This window comes from Mobula hypostoma, chromosome 9, assembly GCF_963921235.1.
Source record: "Mobula hypostoma chromosome 9, sMobHyp1.1, whole genome shotgun sequence".
NCBI lineage: Eukaryota > Metazoa > Chordata > Chondrichthyes > Myliobatiformes > Myliobatidae > Mobula > Mobula hypostoma.
In genome coordinates, this window is record NC_086105.1 from 10,275,203 (window position 1) to 10,292,522 (window position 17,320).

Genomic DNA, 17,320 nt, shown 5'->3' on the forward strand with positions numbered 1-17,320 from the left:
ACCAGAAGTGCAAACTGATTTTTGCAATAAATCATTGGTTTTTTCTTCTTGCCAAGCAGAGACAGAAAAAAAAATGGAAAGACAAACATGCCATAACAGTGTTGCCATTCATATGATCACAAAGAAAATATTCAGCTACTGAGATTTATTCCAAGCAATAGTAAAAGACCCTTTGGCCCATTACGAGTGCGTCAAACTATATTTACTGTTGGTCAAACCAAATTTAAAATTTACTGGCTGACCTTCTCATATACCTACCTGAGTTATCTTCAGATTATTCCTGCGCCCACCTACTGTTCCTACCACCCGGAGGCTTATTTATTACTTCTTCAGTTTGAGTCTTACATATTACTTTTTGAGCTCAATTAATTATTCTAATGGTTTCTCTTCCTCCCATTTCCCATTAGTTTTAAACAACCCTAAACTAAAGCCCTTACTCTATTCTCTCCCTACTTTACTGTTTTACTGTGTCAATTGTGTGTGTGTGTGTGTGTGTGTGTGTGTGTGTGTGCGTGTGTGGGTAAAGTAGGTTGGAGGGTGAAGGGGCAGCAACCCCTCCAAATAGCCATCTCTCAACAGCAATAATGAAAATGTTTAATTTAAAATACTCCTCAAAATGGATAGCAATATAATTCTTTCACATGTCGCTAATCAATCCCAAACTAATCCCAGCATATTAATCTCAATCTAATCCTTGTCTGAATCTCCCCTGTACTCTCATATTAGTTCCAATGGCTAAATCCTGACTATATTCCTGTCAATCCCAAATTAAATCTACTGACTGAATCTCTTCTGTGTCCATGCGTCAATGCTAACTGATATGAATCTCTCCTATGTTAGTTTATCCCTATATTGGACTTCCTATATTCATATCAATGTAAAGTCAATTCCACAGAGCTACTCCTCTTTGTCCTTAGTGAGTTACTGAACACTTTCATGGATTAGGGATTAAAGGGAAAATCAAAGGCTTTGGGGAACAAACAGTAAAGAAGAGTTTAAACCCAGATCAACCATGAGGTTACTGAAAGATGGAGCAAACTCAGGAAGCTATTTCGTCAACTCCTGTTCCTATTTCTTGTGTTCACCTCCCTGAACAAGAAGGCACAGCTGCACCTCAACTTCCTAAGGCGACTGAGGTAAGCGAGGCTCCTCACAGCCCCAAATCTTAACCGCATTTTATAGGACCACCACTGACAGCATCCAGACATGTTGCACCTCCATCTTTGATGGGAGCAGCCAAACATCAGACCAGAGGTCCCCACAAGGGAATGGCTGGGAGGTTCATAGGAATCTCCCCACCATTCATCAGGGACATTTACCAGGAGCGCTGAGCTCACAGGGCCCTTAGTATTATTAAGGATCTCATCCATCCATCCAGCATCCTCTTTGACTTTCTACCATCAGGCAGGAGACTCTGATGCATAAAGACAAGAACGGTGAAGATAGGAAACAGTTTCTACCCTTAGGCCATTAGACTTCCGAGCTCCCTGCTGCATCATATTCGAAGTATCTCTGGTTAATCTTTTCTGTACCTTACAATATTTAATTTATGTACTTAGTTTGCTTATTTATAAGTAATTCATCTGCAGTTTTTATCCTTACTTTCATAAGTTATTGTGTGTTATGTGTGCTATGTGTACTATTGTGCTTTACACCCTGGTTCAGAGAAACATTGTCTCGTTTGATGGTATACATGTACATAGTTAAATGATAACAGACTTGACTTGAATTCTTATAAAGGCCAATCATTAGCATTGCTCCATACACTTCCTTCAGCCTTGGATTAATCACAAACTGATGCTAATATTTTAATCTTCCCTAAAAGAGCCCACGTCAATTAAACACTAACACTATATTTCTGATTTCTTGTCATAGTCACATATCGCTTCAGTATATTTACACTCCCTTTCAATTACAGGGTACAAAGTATATTAAGTTAGATCTTAAGAAGGAGCTTAAAGGAGGAAAAGCAGATATATTCAATTTCTATATAAAATTCTGTCATTGATGCATGGTAAATATCTAAACATATATTTATAAAAGTATTTGCAGAATTGTTTTACAGTCTATGTGTATCTACATTTAACCATTATCAAAATTAAAACAGCATCAGACGACTTGTTTGCAAAATCCCAGCACAGAAACACATCTTTTGATCAAACAGGATATATGACAGTAATTAATGCAAAACATATAAATGCTGACCTCTTGCCCAGTTATTCCATTCTGCTGTGTCATACCATCCCAGTCCTTTAAGGTTCTCCTTAAAATCTATCCTTTAAATCTATGAGGTAAACTTATGCTTACCTGTTCAGATATCAGTTTTTTTTTAATTCACAGACAACTCTGATATCAGACTCAAGGAACACAATTGAAAGGTAAGTGTAGTGGTTAGCACAGCACCTTACAGTACCAGTGACTTGGGTTCATTTCCCACCGCTGTCTGTAAGGAGTTTGTACGTTCTCCCCATGACTACATGGATTTCCTCCAGGTGCTCTGGTTTCCTCCCACAGTCCAAAGACGTACAGGTTGGTAGGTTAATTGGTCATTGCAAATTGTCCCATAATTAAGCTAGGGTTAAATCAGGGGCTGCTGGGCAATGCAACTCGAAGAGCCTATTCCACGGTGTATCTCAATAAATAAATAACATTGTAAATTCTTCAGGATAGAAATCCATCTTATTTATTTGCATACATATTGTGATGTCTGAACTCTTTCCATTTCTGAGATTTGGCTACATTGACTTGGAGTTTAATTTTGGAAACAGACTATAAAATTTTGGAATATTTAGAGCAAGTGTCAAGGATATATTTTTATCCTTTGGCATGAACGTAACAAGGAGTGTTGAAATAAAGACAGAAAATGCTGGCAAAACTTGGCAAGTCAGACAGTATCTATTCAGAACTGATAAAAGGCTCCAGAACTGAAATGTTAACAGTTTCTCTTTCCACAGATGCTGCCTGAGCTGCTGAGTGTTTCTAGAATTTTTTTGCTTTATATTTCAAACTTCCAGAATTTTCAGTTTTATTAATTCCAATTATAATTTGGCTGGGTGTAGAAGAGATATTAATCTGGATTTGGGCAACACTGTGCTGCAGCTAGCAGAACTTCAGGATCTAGGGTTAATTCTCGCCTCAGGTTCCATCTGTGTGGTGTTTGCACACTCATCCCGTGACAGCATGGTAGCATAGTGGTTAGCACAATGCTTTACAGTACAGGTGACATGGGTTCAATTCCCGCCGCTGTCTGTAAGGAGTTTATATGTTCTCCCCGTGACCGCATAGGTTTCCTCCAACGGTCTAAAGATGTAGCAGTTGGTAGGTTAATTGGTCATTGTAAATTGTCCCATGATTAGGCTAGGATTAAATCGGGGGTTGCTGCCTGTCACAGCTCGAAGAGACTACTCGGCGCTGTATCTCAATAAAGACTTCATGGGTTTCCTCCAGGTTTTCCAATTTCAACATGTCAGTGATGAGTAGATTAATTGGCCAGCTAGAGTGATGATACTGTAATGGTAGTGATATATTCTAAGGCTGTTGAAGAGAATATAGGAAGAATGGACCAGTGTAAATTAGTAAACACGAGGAATTCTGCAGATGCTGGAAATTCAAGCAACACACATCAAAGTTGCTGGTGAACGCAGCAGGCTAGGAAGAGGTACAGTCGACGTTTCAAGCCGAGACCCTTCGTCAATGTGGACTCAGTGGGTTGTAGGTTCTGATCCTGTGTTGCATGATTCAGCTGCTTCAACTGAATTTAACAAATTTATTGGCCTGTGAGGACTGGATCTTCAGCTAGCTTCCTAAACTGTTGGCCTTGCTTTAACTTTGAGAAGAGACTGGGATAACTTGATCTCTGCTTATAACAGAATCCTTTCTGTTGCAACTAATGTTTGGAGGAGAGTAAAATGAATTAGTTTACTTGCATTCTTGCAGGAAACCATGTTTCATCAGTTGGGTAACAATACATAGTTTAAGAGAAACTTGATCATTTAAGATACAAGATCAACAAAAACCAATTTCCCCCAGGATCAATAAAGTATGACTATAACTATGACTACGACTATCAACGAGGGACAGCAAAATACAAAAATACCAACCACAATATAAATTTAAATTGTGGACAAAGCTCTCAGAAGCTCAACTTGTTTTGAAGGCCAGCTTGTCATTCGCCATTGGTTTGTTGGTACCAACAAACGTCAACTGCACCTCTTCCTACAGATGCTGCCTAGCCTGCTGCGTTCACCAGCAACTTTGATGTGTGTTGCTTGAATTTCCAACATCTACAGAATTCCTGTTGTATTAGTATTAGTTCTCTAATCAATGAAGGAGAGACGGTAAGGCTACAGAAATAATTACTCTGCTATTAAATTTTGATTTGTGAGTATTTCTCTGGGGTTATTTTTAAATTGTTTTGTATTAACTTTATCGTCATTATTATCGTCTGCCCTTTATTTATCCCTCCTAACTTTTCTCATTGACTTACAATATTGCCAAAGTCAAAATGACCTCTTCCAGCACTTCTAAGAGAAAATAATATTTTCAATATCAATTCTGAACCTCAAACTTATTGCTGTTTCCTCATGTTCATCAGAGAAATATTCCCCAGGGCAGTAAACTAGAAATGAATGGTTAACACAAATAAGCTTATGTGGTTTCAACATTTTGAAGAAGAATCAGTTTAATATGAGATGCTACTATGAGATAAATGAGCAAATCACAATGAGTCTAATTTTTGTAATAGCTTATGGTTTCCTGCATAAAATTTGGAAAACAAAGTAAATATTCATCAGGTCTGAGAGTATCATCGAAAAGTGAGAAGCTTTGATGAAAGACTGTAACTCTGAAACAGTTCGTACCTACAGCAAATTCCTTCACCATAGGTACTAACTGATATACTAATTACTTACAGTATTTTAATTCAAATTTCAGCACCTGCAATATTTGTTCTTTTTTCTTTTCTGTGTGTATGCTTAAATGTTCTAGCTTCTGCAGTAGAAATGCAAAGCACAAATTGGGCATTTCATAATTTTTCATATATATTTTATGGGGAATTGGTTTACATTTCCTTAGAAAAGCCTTTCTGAGGAAAATGTCAAACAATACCACTCCTGTTTTCTACTTTCCAAACATTAATGGGGACAATAAAAAGCTTCACTGTGGGGCAATGAAACATAGTTTCATCAATATCCTGTAATTTACCGAGTCTCTGAGTCAGAGAAAATTACAGCTCATCTTGTCCATGTCGAAACATTTAAGCTATATAGTCCCATGAACCTGCACCTGGATCATAGCCATCCACGTCCCTCCCATTTACCTATCCAAACTTCTCTCAAACTTCTCCCATGCACCCCTTGCACTGGCAGCTCATTCCACACTCTCACCACCCTCTGAGTGAAGAAGTTTCCCCTCATGTTCCCCTTAAACTTTTCACTTTTCATCCTTAACCCATGACCTCTGATTGTAGTCCCACCCAACCTCAGTGGAAAAACCCTGATTGCATTTTTTTAATATCTTTATCATGTCTCCCCCTCAATCTTCTATGCTCTGAGGAACAATAATCCTGGTCAAACCACGTTGTTGCATCTCACAACACAGACTGTGTTAATATCAGTGATTAAAATCTGCTCGCTCTCAAAATCTTTTGGATCTGTATTATGACAATGTAATAAGGTTATACTTCGAGCATGCACTACACTGCTCAGCCTGTTATACTATATATACAATATAACAATGCATTCATGTTGTTCCGCTTATGAAGATAAATAGGACGTACTGCCTGTATACGTCCTGATGCCCATCTTACTTTTGTTAGGGCGTATTCTGGAGATATGGAATATAGCAAATATTACTTTCAACAGTAACCAGCCTTCAGATCTGAATATGTATTATGGATTGAATTTAAAATGCAGTTCAGAACATTGGCCTTCCTGGAGCTGCTCTTCAGGGTTAATGGCAGACTAGGAAACACCCAATTGACCTGTGATGTCTGTATATGCATGAATGCACTAAACACCCCATTCACCTGAGATGTCTGCATATGCATGAATGCAGCTCCGACAGCAGTAATTAACACTCATTTTGGGTGTGTTGGTGTGAAGTCCTAGGTATTTGAAAATTATATGTAAGTCAAAGGAAGCATTATGAATGCATTGTAACTAAAGAAGTCATCCTGTTGTGACCTCTTCTTCAACATATAAAAATGCGATGTACCATTGGGTCAGGGGGCTTTTACTAAGTGTCACCAGTATGATGCCTGCTGTACATTTTACAGAATAAAGACTTCTATATCCACTAGCTTCAGTGTCTCTAGGGTAACTTCGCTCATAGTCACAACACTTTCAATCATGGTAGAGAAAACCAAGGCACTGGGAAAGCAATCCTTCAGCGACTACACTGCCACATATAAACAAGTCACCCAAGACTGAGCAAATGAGACTATTTCTCCAGTCACAGCTGTGACAATATTGATGTTAAGTTACGACATCCTCCACGTCACTTTATCTTCAAATGCAACAAAACCAAGTAATGAAGAAAGGCTATTATTTCTATTTTAGAAACTGTCGTCATCCAAAGAAAACATGCTTTTCTCTCCTAATCTGATGGTACTCCTCATTTAGTCTTCCTGCTCCAGAAATAATATATCCAGTAATGCTCTTTTAAATACCCTCTGTTTAAAATCTTATGGCCTTGTTCGTAAATAAAATAACACTTTTTGTGCGCTCGGTCTTCCTGAGGCTAATACCATCAATGCTAGAGTGTATCAAACTCTCTCCATCCTTCCTTTTAAAGATAGCATCGTGTATTCAGGGCAGCATGGTAGCACAGTGGTTACCACAAAGCTCTGTTGTACAGGCAACCCAGGTTCAATTCCCGCCGCTGCTGGAAGGAGTTTGTTCGTTCGCCCTGTGTCTGCGTGGGTTTCCTCCGGGTGCTCAGGTTTCCTCCCACAATACAAAGACATGCAGGTTAGTAGGTTAATTGATCATTGTAAATTGTCTCATGATTGGGCTGGGATTAAATCAGAGGGTTGCTGGGTGGCATGGCTCCAAGGGCCAGAAGGGCCTATTCCACACTGTATCTCAACAAACAAATAGAATTTTATATGATTAACAGTTGATAAGAAATAACATTAATATCAATCATCAGGCCACTTTCAACACTACCATGAACTTCATACACACAGTTCAAAGATTTACTGACTGTACCCAGATCATGTACATCACAGACCACAAAAACATACAGTAAATTAAAAAATAAATGTTTAATATGTTCATATGTTCACAAACATAAAATATTGAACAATAACAATAGGTTGTAACAAAATTGCACAAAAATATTTTATTTTAACGACTTCACAAAAATAGCAGAAAATAATTCAGGATGGATATGATTAAATGCCAGATGATTTTTTTTAAATTTAATTCCAGCTGTGTTTCCTGTAATTGCGTGCTTTTACATGTCTATAGCACTATAGTGTAGACTTATTGCAGGGAACAGGGTTAATACAGAAAAAAAACATTGTTCTTACCAATGATATACATGTTTTATATACAGTTTCAGTAATGTCTGATTTCAGCATAACTAGCTCCTGCCTCAGTAATCAGCTGAAGCACCCCAGACCATGTATACACAATATTTATAATTAGCTCATCCACTTTACCACAGATTCACTTATGGACAACTGATTCCAGGTACTTTTGTAAAACGATATTTTAACTCTATTGAAGTCTTACCCATGTCACTTCCGAGATAAGCTCTGCTTAACACCACTTTATATGCAGCATTCATCCAGAAAAATCATTATGGCTAAAATCCCTTTTACCATTTCAAAAAGTCTGAAATCCTTTGATAACACTGCAGTCAGTAACAGCAGCACCAATATAGTAATAAATCCATTGCTGAAATCTTTAAAATAAATATATTTGCTGATAATGTTAACAAAACTGAACAATGTACATCTCTAAATATCAGAAATGTATATTTCCATTGATACATATTTTACAAGAATTTATCATGCAGATCATGCTTATAGAACTATATACACATGTAGTAACTCATCTAGTTAACAGATACATATATATGTTATTAATTAAGACATGAATATGGAGGTCCTTTATGGTTTCAGTTAAACCAGCTAGGCATTTCTCGTTGGATTGAAAATGTTACCCAGATGATGGATATGTTACCTCTTTTCATGTTTGTGCCTTCCTGATGCCATTAAGAATGTGCGCTTGTCTCTGCTTGCGTGTAACCAGTAAAGACAACATCTTTGCAGTTATCTGCATGTAAACAATCGGAAACACTCAGTTCTACACACTTCATTACTCATCTTCTCTATAGAACAGTAATAAATTCCAACATGCAGAACAGTTGGTCAATGCTTTGTTCAGCAAATGGTGCAATACACACAAATATCCAGAGCCATCCACGTCCCAGAAAGTGCACATTGCTTGCAGACGATGAGACAGAATGTTCCATGCAAATGATTTAACCCAAGTCACATTGTGTGAATTCAGACAGAAGTGAAGACATCTTCGAAATGGATCAAAGTCACAGAAATGAAGTTCCAATGGAGTGATATCATTTGGAAGCACATATTTGTATTCAGTATCTCCCTGAAAAACACTTATCATTGAACATAGTGGCTAAACAGATCTTCTAAATCCCCTTAATTTGCAATGGTAATGTAATAAAATTAACATATAAGCAAGACGCATTACTTTGCAAAGATTAAATGCAAAGGTCAGAAACTTCAATTAATGCAATTTTTTTATATTTACAGTTATATCATGCAGGTTTTAAATATTACTGGTAGGGCCACACTTAGAAGCTGCTGTCTCAATTATATTGTAATGCAGTAGAATATATCTTGAATAATTTATTCTAAGCTTGTTTACAGTATAGATGGGATGGGAGATCGAGAACGTCTCAGGGGACAAGGTGAACTGTAGGGTGAAGCTACTGGAGACAGTCTTAGAGCATTACCAGCCAAGCCAGATATGTTGTTTAGGCTTCTGGACTTTTCATATCCTTTTACAAAAATAAAAAAAATGCAGAGATATCAGTTTTCATCAATTAATAGCCAAGAAAACAACATTACAAAATTCAATGCAATGAAACACGATTTGCTTTACAACAAAGTGGCTTGGTTAAAATCTATTACTTTAAGAGTGATTTGGGGCTCGTAAACCTTTCTGTGCCAAATGCATCAATGAATGTGCTAAATTGTGCAGAGAAAAAGTGGGACAAACACATTAACAGGAGTTCTACACAGGTTACATCAGAGATTACATTTGTTTCTATTATAAGGGCACTGACTATTTGTATTAATTTTAGCTTAACATAGTTAATTCTGTCCACTGGGTGAACATAGCAGTTCTACTGAAACAGATGCTAACTTATTAATGCAAATGTATTAACTTTCAGAATTCTGTATTTGCATAAAGCCCTCAAATTCATAGTTTACGGCTTCTATTTAAAAAGTAAATTGCGATAAAGGTAAATAAGATATGCATAACTTAATTGCTTAATTATATTCTGTGCTATTTCTAGTAATCGAGTAACAATATAAGTTACAGGTTAAATATTAAAGGTGAACTCCTCAGATATGTCTGGGCTAACTGGAGCATTGATGGGTTTTTACGTGTAGGAACAATCTCAATTTAAAACATACACAAACACAGACTCAAAAATGTATACTTGGATGTTCATTAGCTAATGCATTACGAGAAAAATGACTGCACAGAGAAGTAGTATGATATGGAAAATGAACTTTTTTTCTAAATTAGCTTCTGCAATAACTTCCAGAAAGTTTTTTAAAGCTTTTTAAGGAGAATTGCGTACCTTTTCTGATCCCTCCATCGGTTGTACAAGCATAGTCACCCGTTGAGAGCAAGAAACACGTTCCCCCTCTTCTGCTTTTGTCCCTGGTGCTAGACCGTCTGATTGGAAGCCTGTCTTCAGGTGATAGTGGCTGGTCACTTCCTGCACTGTCGTCACCTGACAACACTGTTCACATCACCATTCCATTTATTGTTACTGAACATATATCACTATATCAAAATAACAGTTTACAATCCGAATTCACAACCGATGCATGCAAGCTTGAGGTGATGTTTCTGTTTCAAATATCTATTTCTTATCAATAAGCGCACTGACAAGGGATAGCGGTGAGAATGCCGAACACATTAAGCGAGGATACCAGCACTCAGTGGGAAGGATTCTGTAACGGCCTGCAATTGTCACATTAACATGCACATCCACAAAGAGCATAATTCAGTGAAGTCAAGAAATCAAAACTAACAACATGCGCTATTGTTGCAAATGTTAAGGATTATTAATATATAGACATTTTTGTCAAATATGAAAATACATCATGAGCAAAAGAGTAACACCATCCCTCAGAAATAAAGCTAAATTTATCAATTGGAAAAACATTTGTAAAGCTTGTTTCATTTGTTCTAAAATTTGGCACTCTATATAACAAATAATGATTCATTCAACATTAATCATAATAGCTAATTGATATGGAATTCCCAAGAATGTACATTTCAAAATGACACATTAACATTTGACAAATTTAAATCATTCAAGATCTGATGCAGAAATAACCAGTTAGGGTATAAAATGGCGACACTTTATTGTTAAGACTTTCAAGTAAATATAATGAGGTAATCTTACACATTACTACATTAACTAAAGTTCTTGAGAAATCTGTGCTGCGGAATTATTTCAGTTTTACATTAGTTGTTAACAAGATATGTGTAGTTGTAAGTCAGATGTTCAATCAAATGCAACCACAAATCTTTAAGAGATACACCAGCATTGCATTCATTCAAAATTCTCATGGGTTCATGATTGATTCACTTAGAACCAGAGGCTAGTTTTCCTTCCTTTTACTCAAATAAAGAAATGATGGGACAAAAAGCTTTAAGAAGTCTTGTACCTGGCAGGTGAAATGAAAGACAAGTTCAAAATGCATGTGCATTCTACCTGACAGATATCCTTCTATGTTTGACATTCAGGTGATCATTTATGCTTAAGGAGAAAATCTAAGATCTTCATGAAAATTCATTTTTACAAAATGGTGAGAATTACCCAGTTGCAATACTTATTTCAATCCATGCTAACAATTTATTGCCCAAGAGGAATTTTATACCCAACTGCAAATCACCTGCGTGCACTTCAAACACTGCCTAGTTGATCCAGATGTTGCCATTTTCAATGACCATATTGGATCATTGCCTTCAAGTAATAAATATCCATAAGTTTTTAATCAGACTCAGGAAGAGGAAGGAGTGCAGGCTACTTATAAATAAATTCACTCTTTGGATTGGGTGTCTTTGGCAGTTGGCTTCCAATTTACCCATTAACAGCAGGATGTTACAATGTGCATTGTCACTGCTGAAGCTATAGAAAGGTCTCTAGACCGATTTAGATGTTATTAGTATTGCTCTGAGGCTAGGCAGAAGCAGTTTTAATTGTCAACATTGCGTGTGCAAATAGCTAGTATTTTAACAAGCCTTTGTGATACTTCCTGTTTGTCAGCTGCTTTGTTTATTGAGAGTGGGTAAGGACTTTGGTTAAAAAGAAAAACATGGGTAATCTCTTCTTCCTAAGCAGCACACACTAAATTCTGGAGGAACTCAGCATGACAGGCAGCATCTATGGAAAAGAGTAAACAGTCGTTGTTTCGGGCCGAGTCCTGATGAAGGGTCTCAGCCTGAAAAGTGGACTATTTACTCTCTTCCATAGATTCTTCCTGGCCTGCTGAGTTCCTCCAGCATTCTGTGTGCATTGCTTGGATTTCCAGCATCAGCAAGATTTGCTCATGCTTGTGAATTTCCATTTCCTCCCTGTGATACCCAAGAAGTCAGTGCAATGTTTGTTCAGGATAGCCAAACTAGTCTGTGAGCTGCAGAGGTGAAGCAAACAAGGCAGGCGTCACCTAGCTTCACAAAAACTTCAATTGACAGGATCCAGGTTTTAGCAATTTGACCTCTCAATGCCTGGTGCAAATGAACAGAAAGTGCTGAATGCATACTTTGTCCATTTGTCCTGAGGACTAAAATCATCCAATGGGTGTTGAAGTAGCCTCCTAATGTTAAAAGTAGGTACAATTGGATATCAACGTCACATCTAAGGTACCTATCTGCAGGCAACTCAGCTTGGGTTGACACTGTTTCTCTAATGTGACAGAGGTAGATGGAAGTTGAGGCTTGTCTCCTATGGCCTCTTGCTCATTTATTCTCATTATTTCCTTTTATTGGGGATGTGAACATCTGGTAAAAGCGGGTGTCACATAAAAGTGGCATTTGGTCAATATCATGAAGTATAACAGGGACAGCTGAATAAACATTTGTTGCTTATCACTTGTGAATTTCTATTAGGAAGCTTTGATTGTGCTCAAATGAACAAGCTACCTTATTTTACAATTACACAATCCCATTATACAGACTCATATATCTTAACTTGCTCATGACAGAAATTAAAAAGTTAGAAAATATAACTTTTTAAATGGGCAGATATACACTGAAGTCAATGTTCAGCCACAGTGCGCATACCAGTCTAAATCCATAGCTTACCAGATTACGTATTTTCCATTCAGTGCAGGTGTGTCTTACCTGTTCTGTTGCACTCCATCTTATCCTTCCCAAAAGGACATGTGTCACTCTGAGTACTGTTGCAAGGTGTAGTCAGGTCAGTTTTGCAGTATGTTGGAGACCCTGCTTGAGGAGCTTGCATGATGTGCTTCTTTCTCTTTCTTGGAAGTTTTTGTTTTGCCATGGCCAGTGAATAGTACATTCCAAAATTATTGACAATAACAGGTACAGGCATCGCTATTGTGAGGACACCTGCAAGAGCACAGAGAGCTCCTACCAACATCCCTGACCATGTCTGAGGGTACATGTCTCCATATCCAAGTGTTGTCATCGTGACAACAGCCCACCAGAATCCAATAGGGATGTTTTTGAACTTGGTATGGTCACTGGCCGTTGGATCGTTGGGGTTCGCTCCTATTCGTTCAGCATAGTAAATCATAGTAGCAAATATCAACACACCCAGAGCCAAGAAAATGATTAAGAGTAGAAATTCATTTGTGCTTGCACGGAGAGTGTGTCCAAGCACTCTAAGTCCCACAAAGTGACGGGTCAGCTTGAAGATTCGAAGAATTCTGACAAACCTTACCACCCTGAGGAAGCCCAGTACATCCTTTGCAGCTTTTGATGAGAGTCCACGGAGTCCCACTTCCAAGTAAAAGGGTAAAATTGCCACAAAGTCAATAATATTTAGAAGATTTTTGACAAATTCAAGTTTGTCAGGGCAGAATGTAACCCGGACTAAAAATTCAATAGTAAACCAGAATACACAGACTCCTTCAACATATGTTAGTGCCGGGTCTGTTTCAATCTCAAGGTGTTGGATTAATTGAGATGAGTTCCCATTTTTTACACGCTCAGTTTTATTAACAATCTCGTTAAATGCCTCATGTGTCTCAAGGCAGAAGGTGGTGATAGAGACGAGGATGAACAATAACGATGCAAAGGCAATAAACTGAAAGAGAAAGTAAACATGCAATTATTGAAATTGGAAACAACAGTTTCAAGTGATTTGGTTGGTTACAATAAAACTTGTAGCAGACAAAAGAATTATTCAATTATTATTTACAGTAAATTAAAACTAGACTTGCAAAACAAATGCTTTACAATGGTTGGATTGCGTTGTTCTCCGATCTTGGCAATTTACTGGCAAACGTTTTGTTACCATGCGAGGAGACTTCGTCCATGCGCTGTTGATTGTGTTGTGCCGTCTGAATGCTTGGCATTTAAACACTTATCAATCAGTTAAAGCTACCTCACCACTTATTTTGCACTACTTATTTAATTTATATTTAATTAATATTTATACTTTAATTTAAGTCATTGAGTCCATTCTCATGTACAGATGCGAGACGTGGACACTCACCAAGACTATGTGAAAGTCTCTGGATGGTTGCTATACACGAATGTTCCGGATGGGTCTCGACGTGTGTTGGCAACAGCACATGACGGACGTCGAGCTCTATAACGACCTACCGATGCTCACCACTAAAATCGAGGCGAGAAGACTGCAACTAGCGGGGCACTGTCTACGCCACCCCGAGCTACCTGCCGGCCTAGTCATCATATGGGAGCCCAAGCACGGGAGGATGAACCCTGGGCGCCCTCCCAAGACTATAGTCAACACGCTCCTAGAAGACAGCGGCGCGGCTAATGTAGATGAACTGAACACACTGATGAGGGAGAGGGAGAAGTGGAGAGTCCGTCATCGTGCCCGACGCCGGCCCCCTAGGCCTGAGTCGACGTAGTAGTAGTAGTAGTATTTAATTTAACTATTTAATATAAATACACTTATTGTAATTCACAGTTTTTCCTCTATTATTATGTATTACATTGTACAGCTGCCGCAAAGACCATAAGATATAGGAGCAGAATTAGGCGATTTAACCTATCGAGTCTGCTCTGTTATTTCACCATTGGCTGATTCAATTTTCCTCTCAGCCTAATCTTCTGCCTTCTCTCCATATCCCTTCATGCCTCTCTATTCTGAAGTTATGTCCTCTGGTCTTAGCCTCTCCCATCAAAGGAAATATCCTCTCCAAATCCACCTTATCAAGGACTTTCACCATTTGATAGGTTTCAATGAGGTCACTCCTCATTTTTCTTAATTCTAGTCAGTACAGGCCCCAGAGCCATCAAATGCTTTTCACATGATGCCATTCAATCCTGGAATCATTTTTGTGAATCTCCTTTGAACACTCTCCAGTTTCAGCATATGCTTTCTAAGATAAGGGGCCCAAAACTGCTCAAGTGAGGCCTCACCAGTGCTTTATAAAGTCTCAACATTATATCCTTGCTTTAACAGTATATTCTAGTCCTCTTGAAGAAAATAATAACATCATATTTGCCTTCCTCACCACAGACTCAACCTGCAAATTAACCTTTAGGGAATCCTACACAAGGACTCCCAAATCCCTTTGCACCTCAGATTTTTGTATTTTAGAAAATGGTCAACCCTTTCATTTCCTCTACCAAAGTGCATGACCATACAGTTCCTGACACTGTATTCCATCTGCCATTTCTTTGCCCATTCTCCAGATCTGTCTGAGTCCTTCTGTAGTCTCCCTACTTCCTCAGAATTACCTGCCGCTCCACTTATTTTCATATCGTCTGAAAACTTTGCAACAAAGCCATCGATTCCATCATTCAAATCATTGACATATAACGTAAAAAGAATCAGTCCCAACAAAGACCCCTGCAGAAACCACTAGTCCATGACACCTGCCCCTCCACATATCTTCATTTCATTTGAAAACATTGCAACAAAGCCATCAATTCCATCAGCTAAATCATTGACATATAACATAAAAAGAATCAGTCCCAACAAAGAGCCCTGTGGAACATCAGTAGTCAACGACAGCTAACCAGAAGAAGTTCCCTTTATTCCCACTCTTTGTTTCTTGCCAGTCAGCCACTGCTTTAACTATGCTAGAATTTTTCCTGTAATACAATGGACTTGTTAGCCTGTTAAGCAGCCTCCTTGCGGCTCCTTGTCAAAAGCCTTCTGAAAATCCAAGTACGCAATATCAATTGATTCTCCTTTGTCTATCCTGCTTGTTACCTCTTCAAAGAATTCCAACAGATTTCTCAGGCAAGATTTTCCCTTGAAGAAACCATGGCCACTATGGCCTATTTTATTATGTGATTCCAAGTACCCCGAGACCTCATCCTTAATAAGACAATAAATTTCATGACATATGCTGGTAATACATATACCTGATTCTGATTCTGATTCTGATTCTAACATTTATCATCATGCTCCTGATGAGATTGGTTATATTACTGTAAACATGCAATGAAGCTGCTAACAGAATTGTTGCTGGCAAGTTGTTGCTGAGACTCTTGCTAAATTGCAAACCATGATTAATATTAAGAGGCTGAAGTGAAGACATTGATGAACCCCACCATACATGGCAGACAGCTCAATTGTTCTTCACTTCTGATGGGCTCAGGAAAACTTGGACATGGCAAGGTACCAGCATTAACTCATTGTTTTTACGAGGAACCATTCTTTACTAAACTTGTAAGTGTACAAGCTTGCTTCAATTCAACCAGAGCAATGTATCTGGAACTCTGCTCTCCATTCCTCCTATGGCTTCCTACACTTGTATCCACTTCCTAGCAATCTGTCTGCAGGGAGTAACCACGTGAGAGTGTGCATGCTACAAATGACCTGGTCCTATACAACCACCTGTTTTGTCCACCTGTGTAAGAGTGGTAAGAGCTGTGTAAATGTTGTTGCCAATCCAAACTGACTGGGGTCTGCAAGTGAAGGAATTGAGGACCCAGTTGCATAAGAAGGTATTGAGAACGATGTCCTGAAGCTTATTGTTGTGTATTTAATATTTCATCAATATTTGAGTAACATTGTAAATATATTCTTTGATTAAGCATTCATTGTTGTTTAATTAATTAGCTACAAATATGCAAATGTACACATCATCAAACCACCATGTCATACTTCATTTAAAGTAAAAATGAAGTTAGACATGTTATTCTCAGCTCTGTCTTTTTATTTTGATTAGTTTGAAGTTTTGGAGTTACAAACCATAACACTTATTGATTAGTTTCAGGATGATAGTATTGAATGCCTAGCAGAAGTCACTGAAGAGCACCCGGATGTATATGACTTTGCTGTGCAGATTCTCAAGGGCTGAGTGAAGTGCCAATGAAATGGCATCTGCTGTTGACCTATTGTGACAGTAAGCAAATTGTAGCGGATTCAATTTGCTTCTCAGGCAGGAGTTGATATGCTTCATCACCAACCTCTCAAAGTACTTAATTACAGTTATATAAGTGCTTCTGGATGATAGTCAAAGAGACAGACCCCTATGTTCTTCTTAGGCACTGGTCTAGATGAAGCCTGCTCGAAGTGGGTGGTAACCTCAGATTGTTGACGTGAGAGGTTAAAGATATTGGTAAACACTCCAGTCAGTTGTCTGAACAGGTCTTAAATACACGGCCAGGTACCTCGTTTGGGTCGCATGCTTCCCGTGGGTTCACCCTCCTGAAGGGTGCTATCAGATCGGCCTCTGGGACTGAAATCACATGGCTGGAGGATTTCATGAAAGTCTTCATGGTTTGATGGTGAAAGCAAGCATAAAAGTTATTGAGTTCATCTGGAAGCCTTGTTGTCATCTTTGTAGGAGGTGATAGCATTCAAGTCCTGACACAGCTGTTGAGAGACCTTGAGTGATTCAAATTTGGTCCGAAAATGC

At 38.3% G+C, this 17,320-nt stretch overlaps 1 protein-coding gene across 4 annotated transcripts in view; it reads right to left on the reverse strand.

Annotated features, from left to right (window-relative positions):
• LOC134351502 (potassium voltage-gated channel subfamily C member 2-like) overlaps positions 1-17,320 on the reverse strand; it is a 362,430-nt gene that overhangs the window by 148,627 nt on the left and 196,483 nt on the right. The window contains exons 2-4 of one of the 4 annotated variants that reach the window (XR_010019161.1): positions 12,627-13,557; positions 9,847-10,011; positions 8,190-9,033 (exon numbers count right to left, since the gene is read on the reverse strand). Coding sequence is in view for 3 of the 4 variants with exons in the window: in XM_063057733.1 (XP_062913803.1) it covers positions 8,897-9,033; positions 9,847-10,011; positions 12,627-13,557 (1,233 nt within the window). In the remaining variant the exon portion in view is untranslated. Of the gene's footprint in view, positions 1-7,249; positions 9,034-9,846; positions 10,012-12,626; positions 13,558-17,320 lie in introns of those variants that run through there. The other 3 variants (XM_063057735.1, XM_063057734.1, XM_063057733.1) reach the window with 3 other exon arrangements.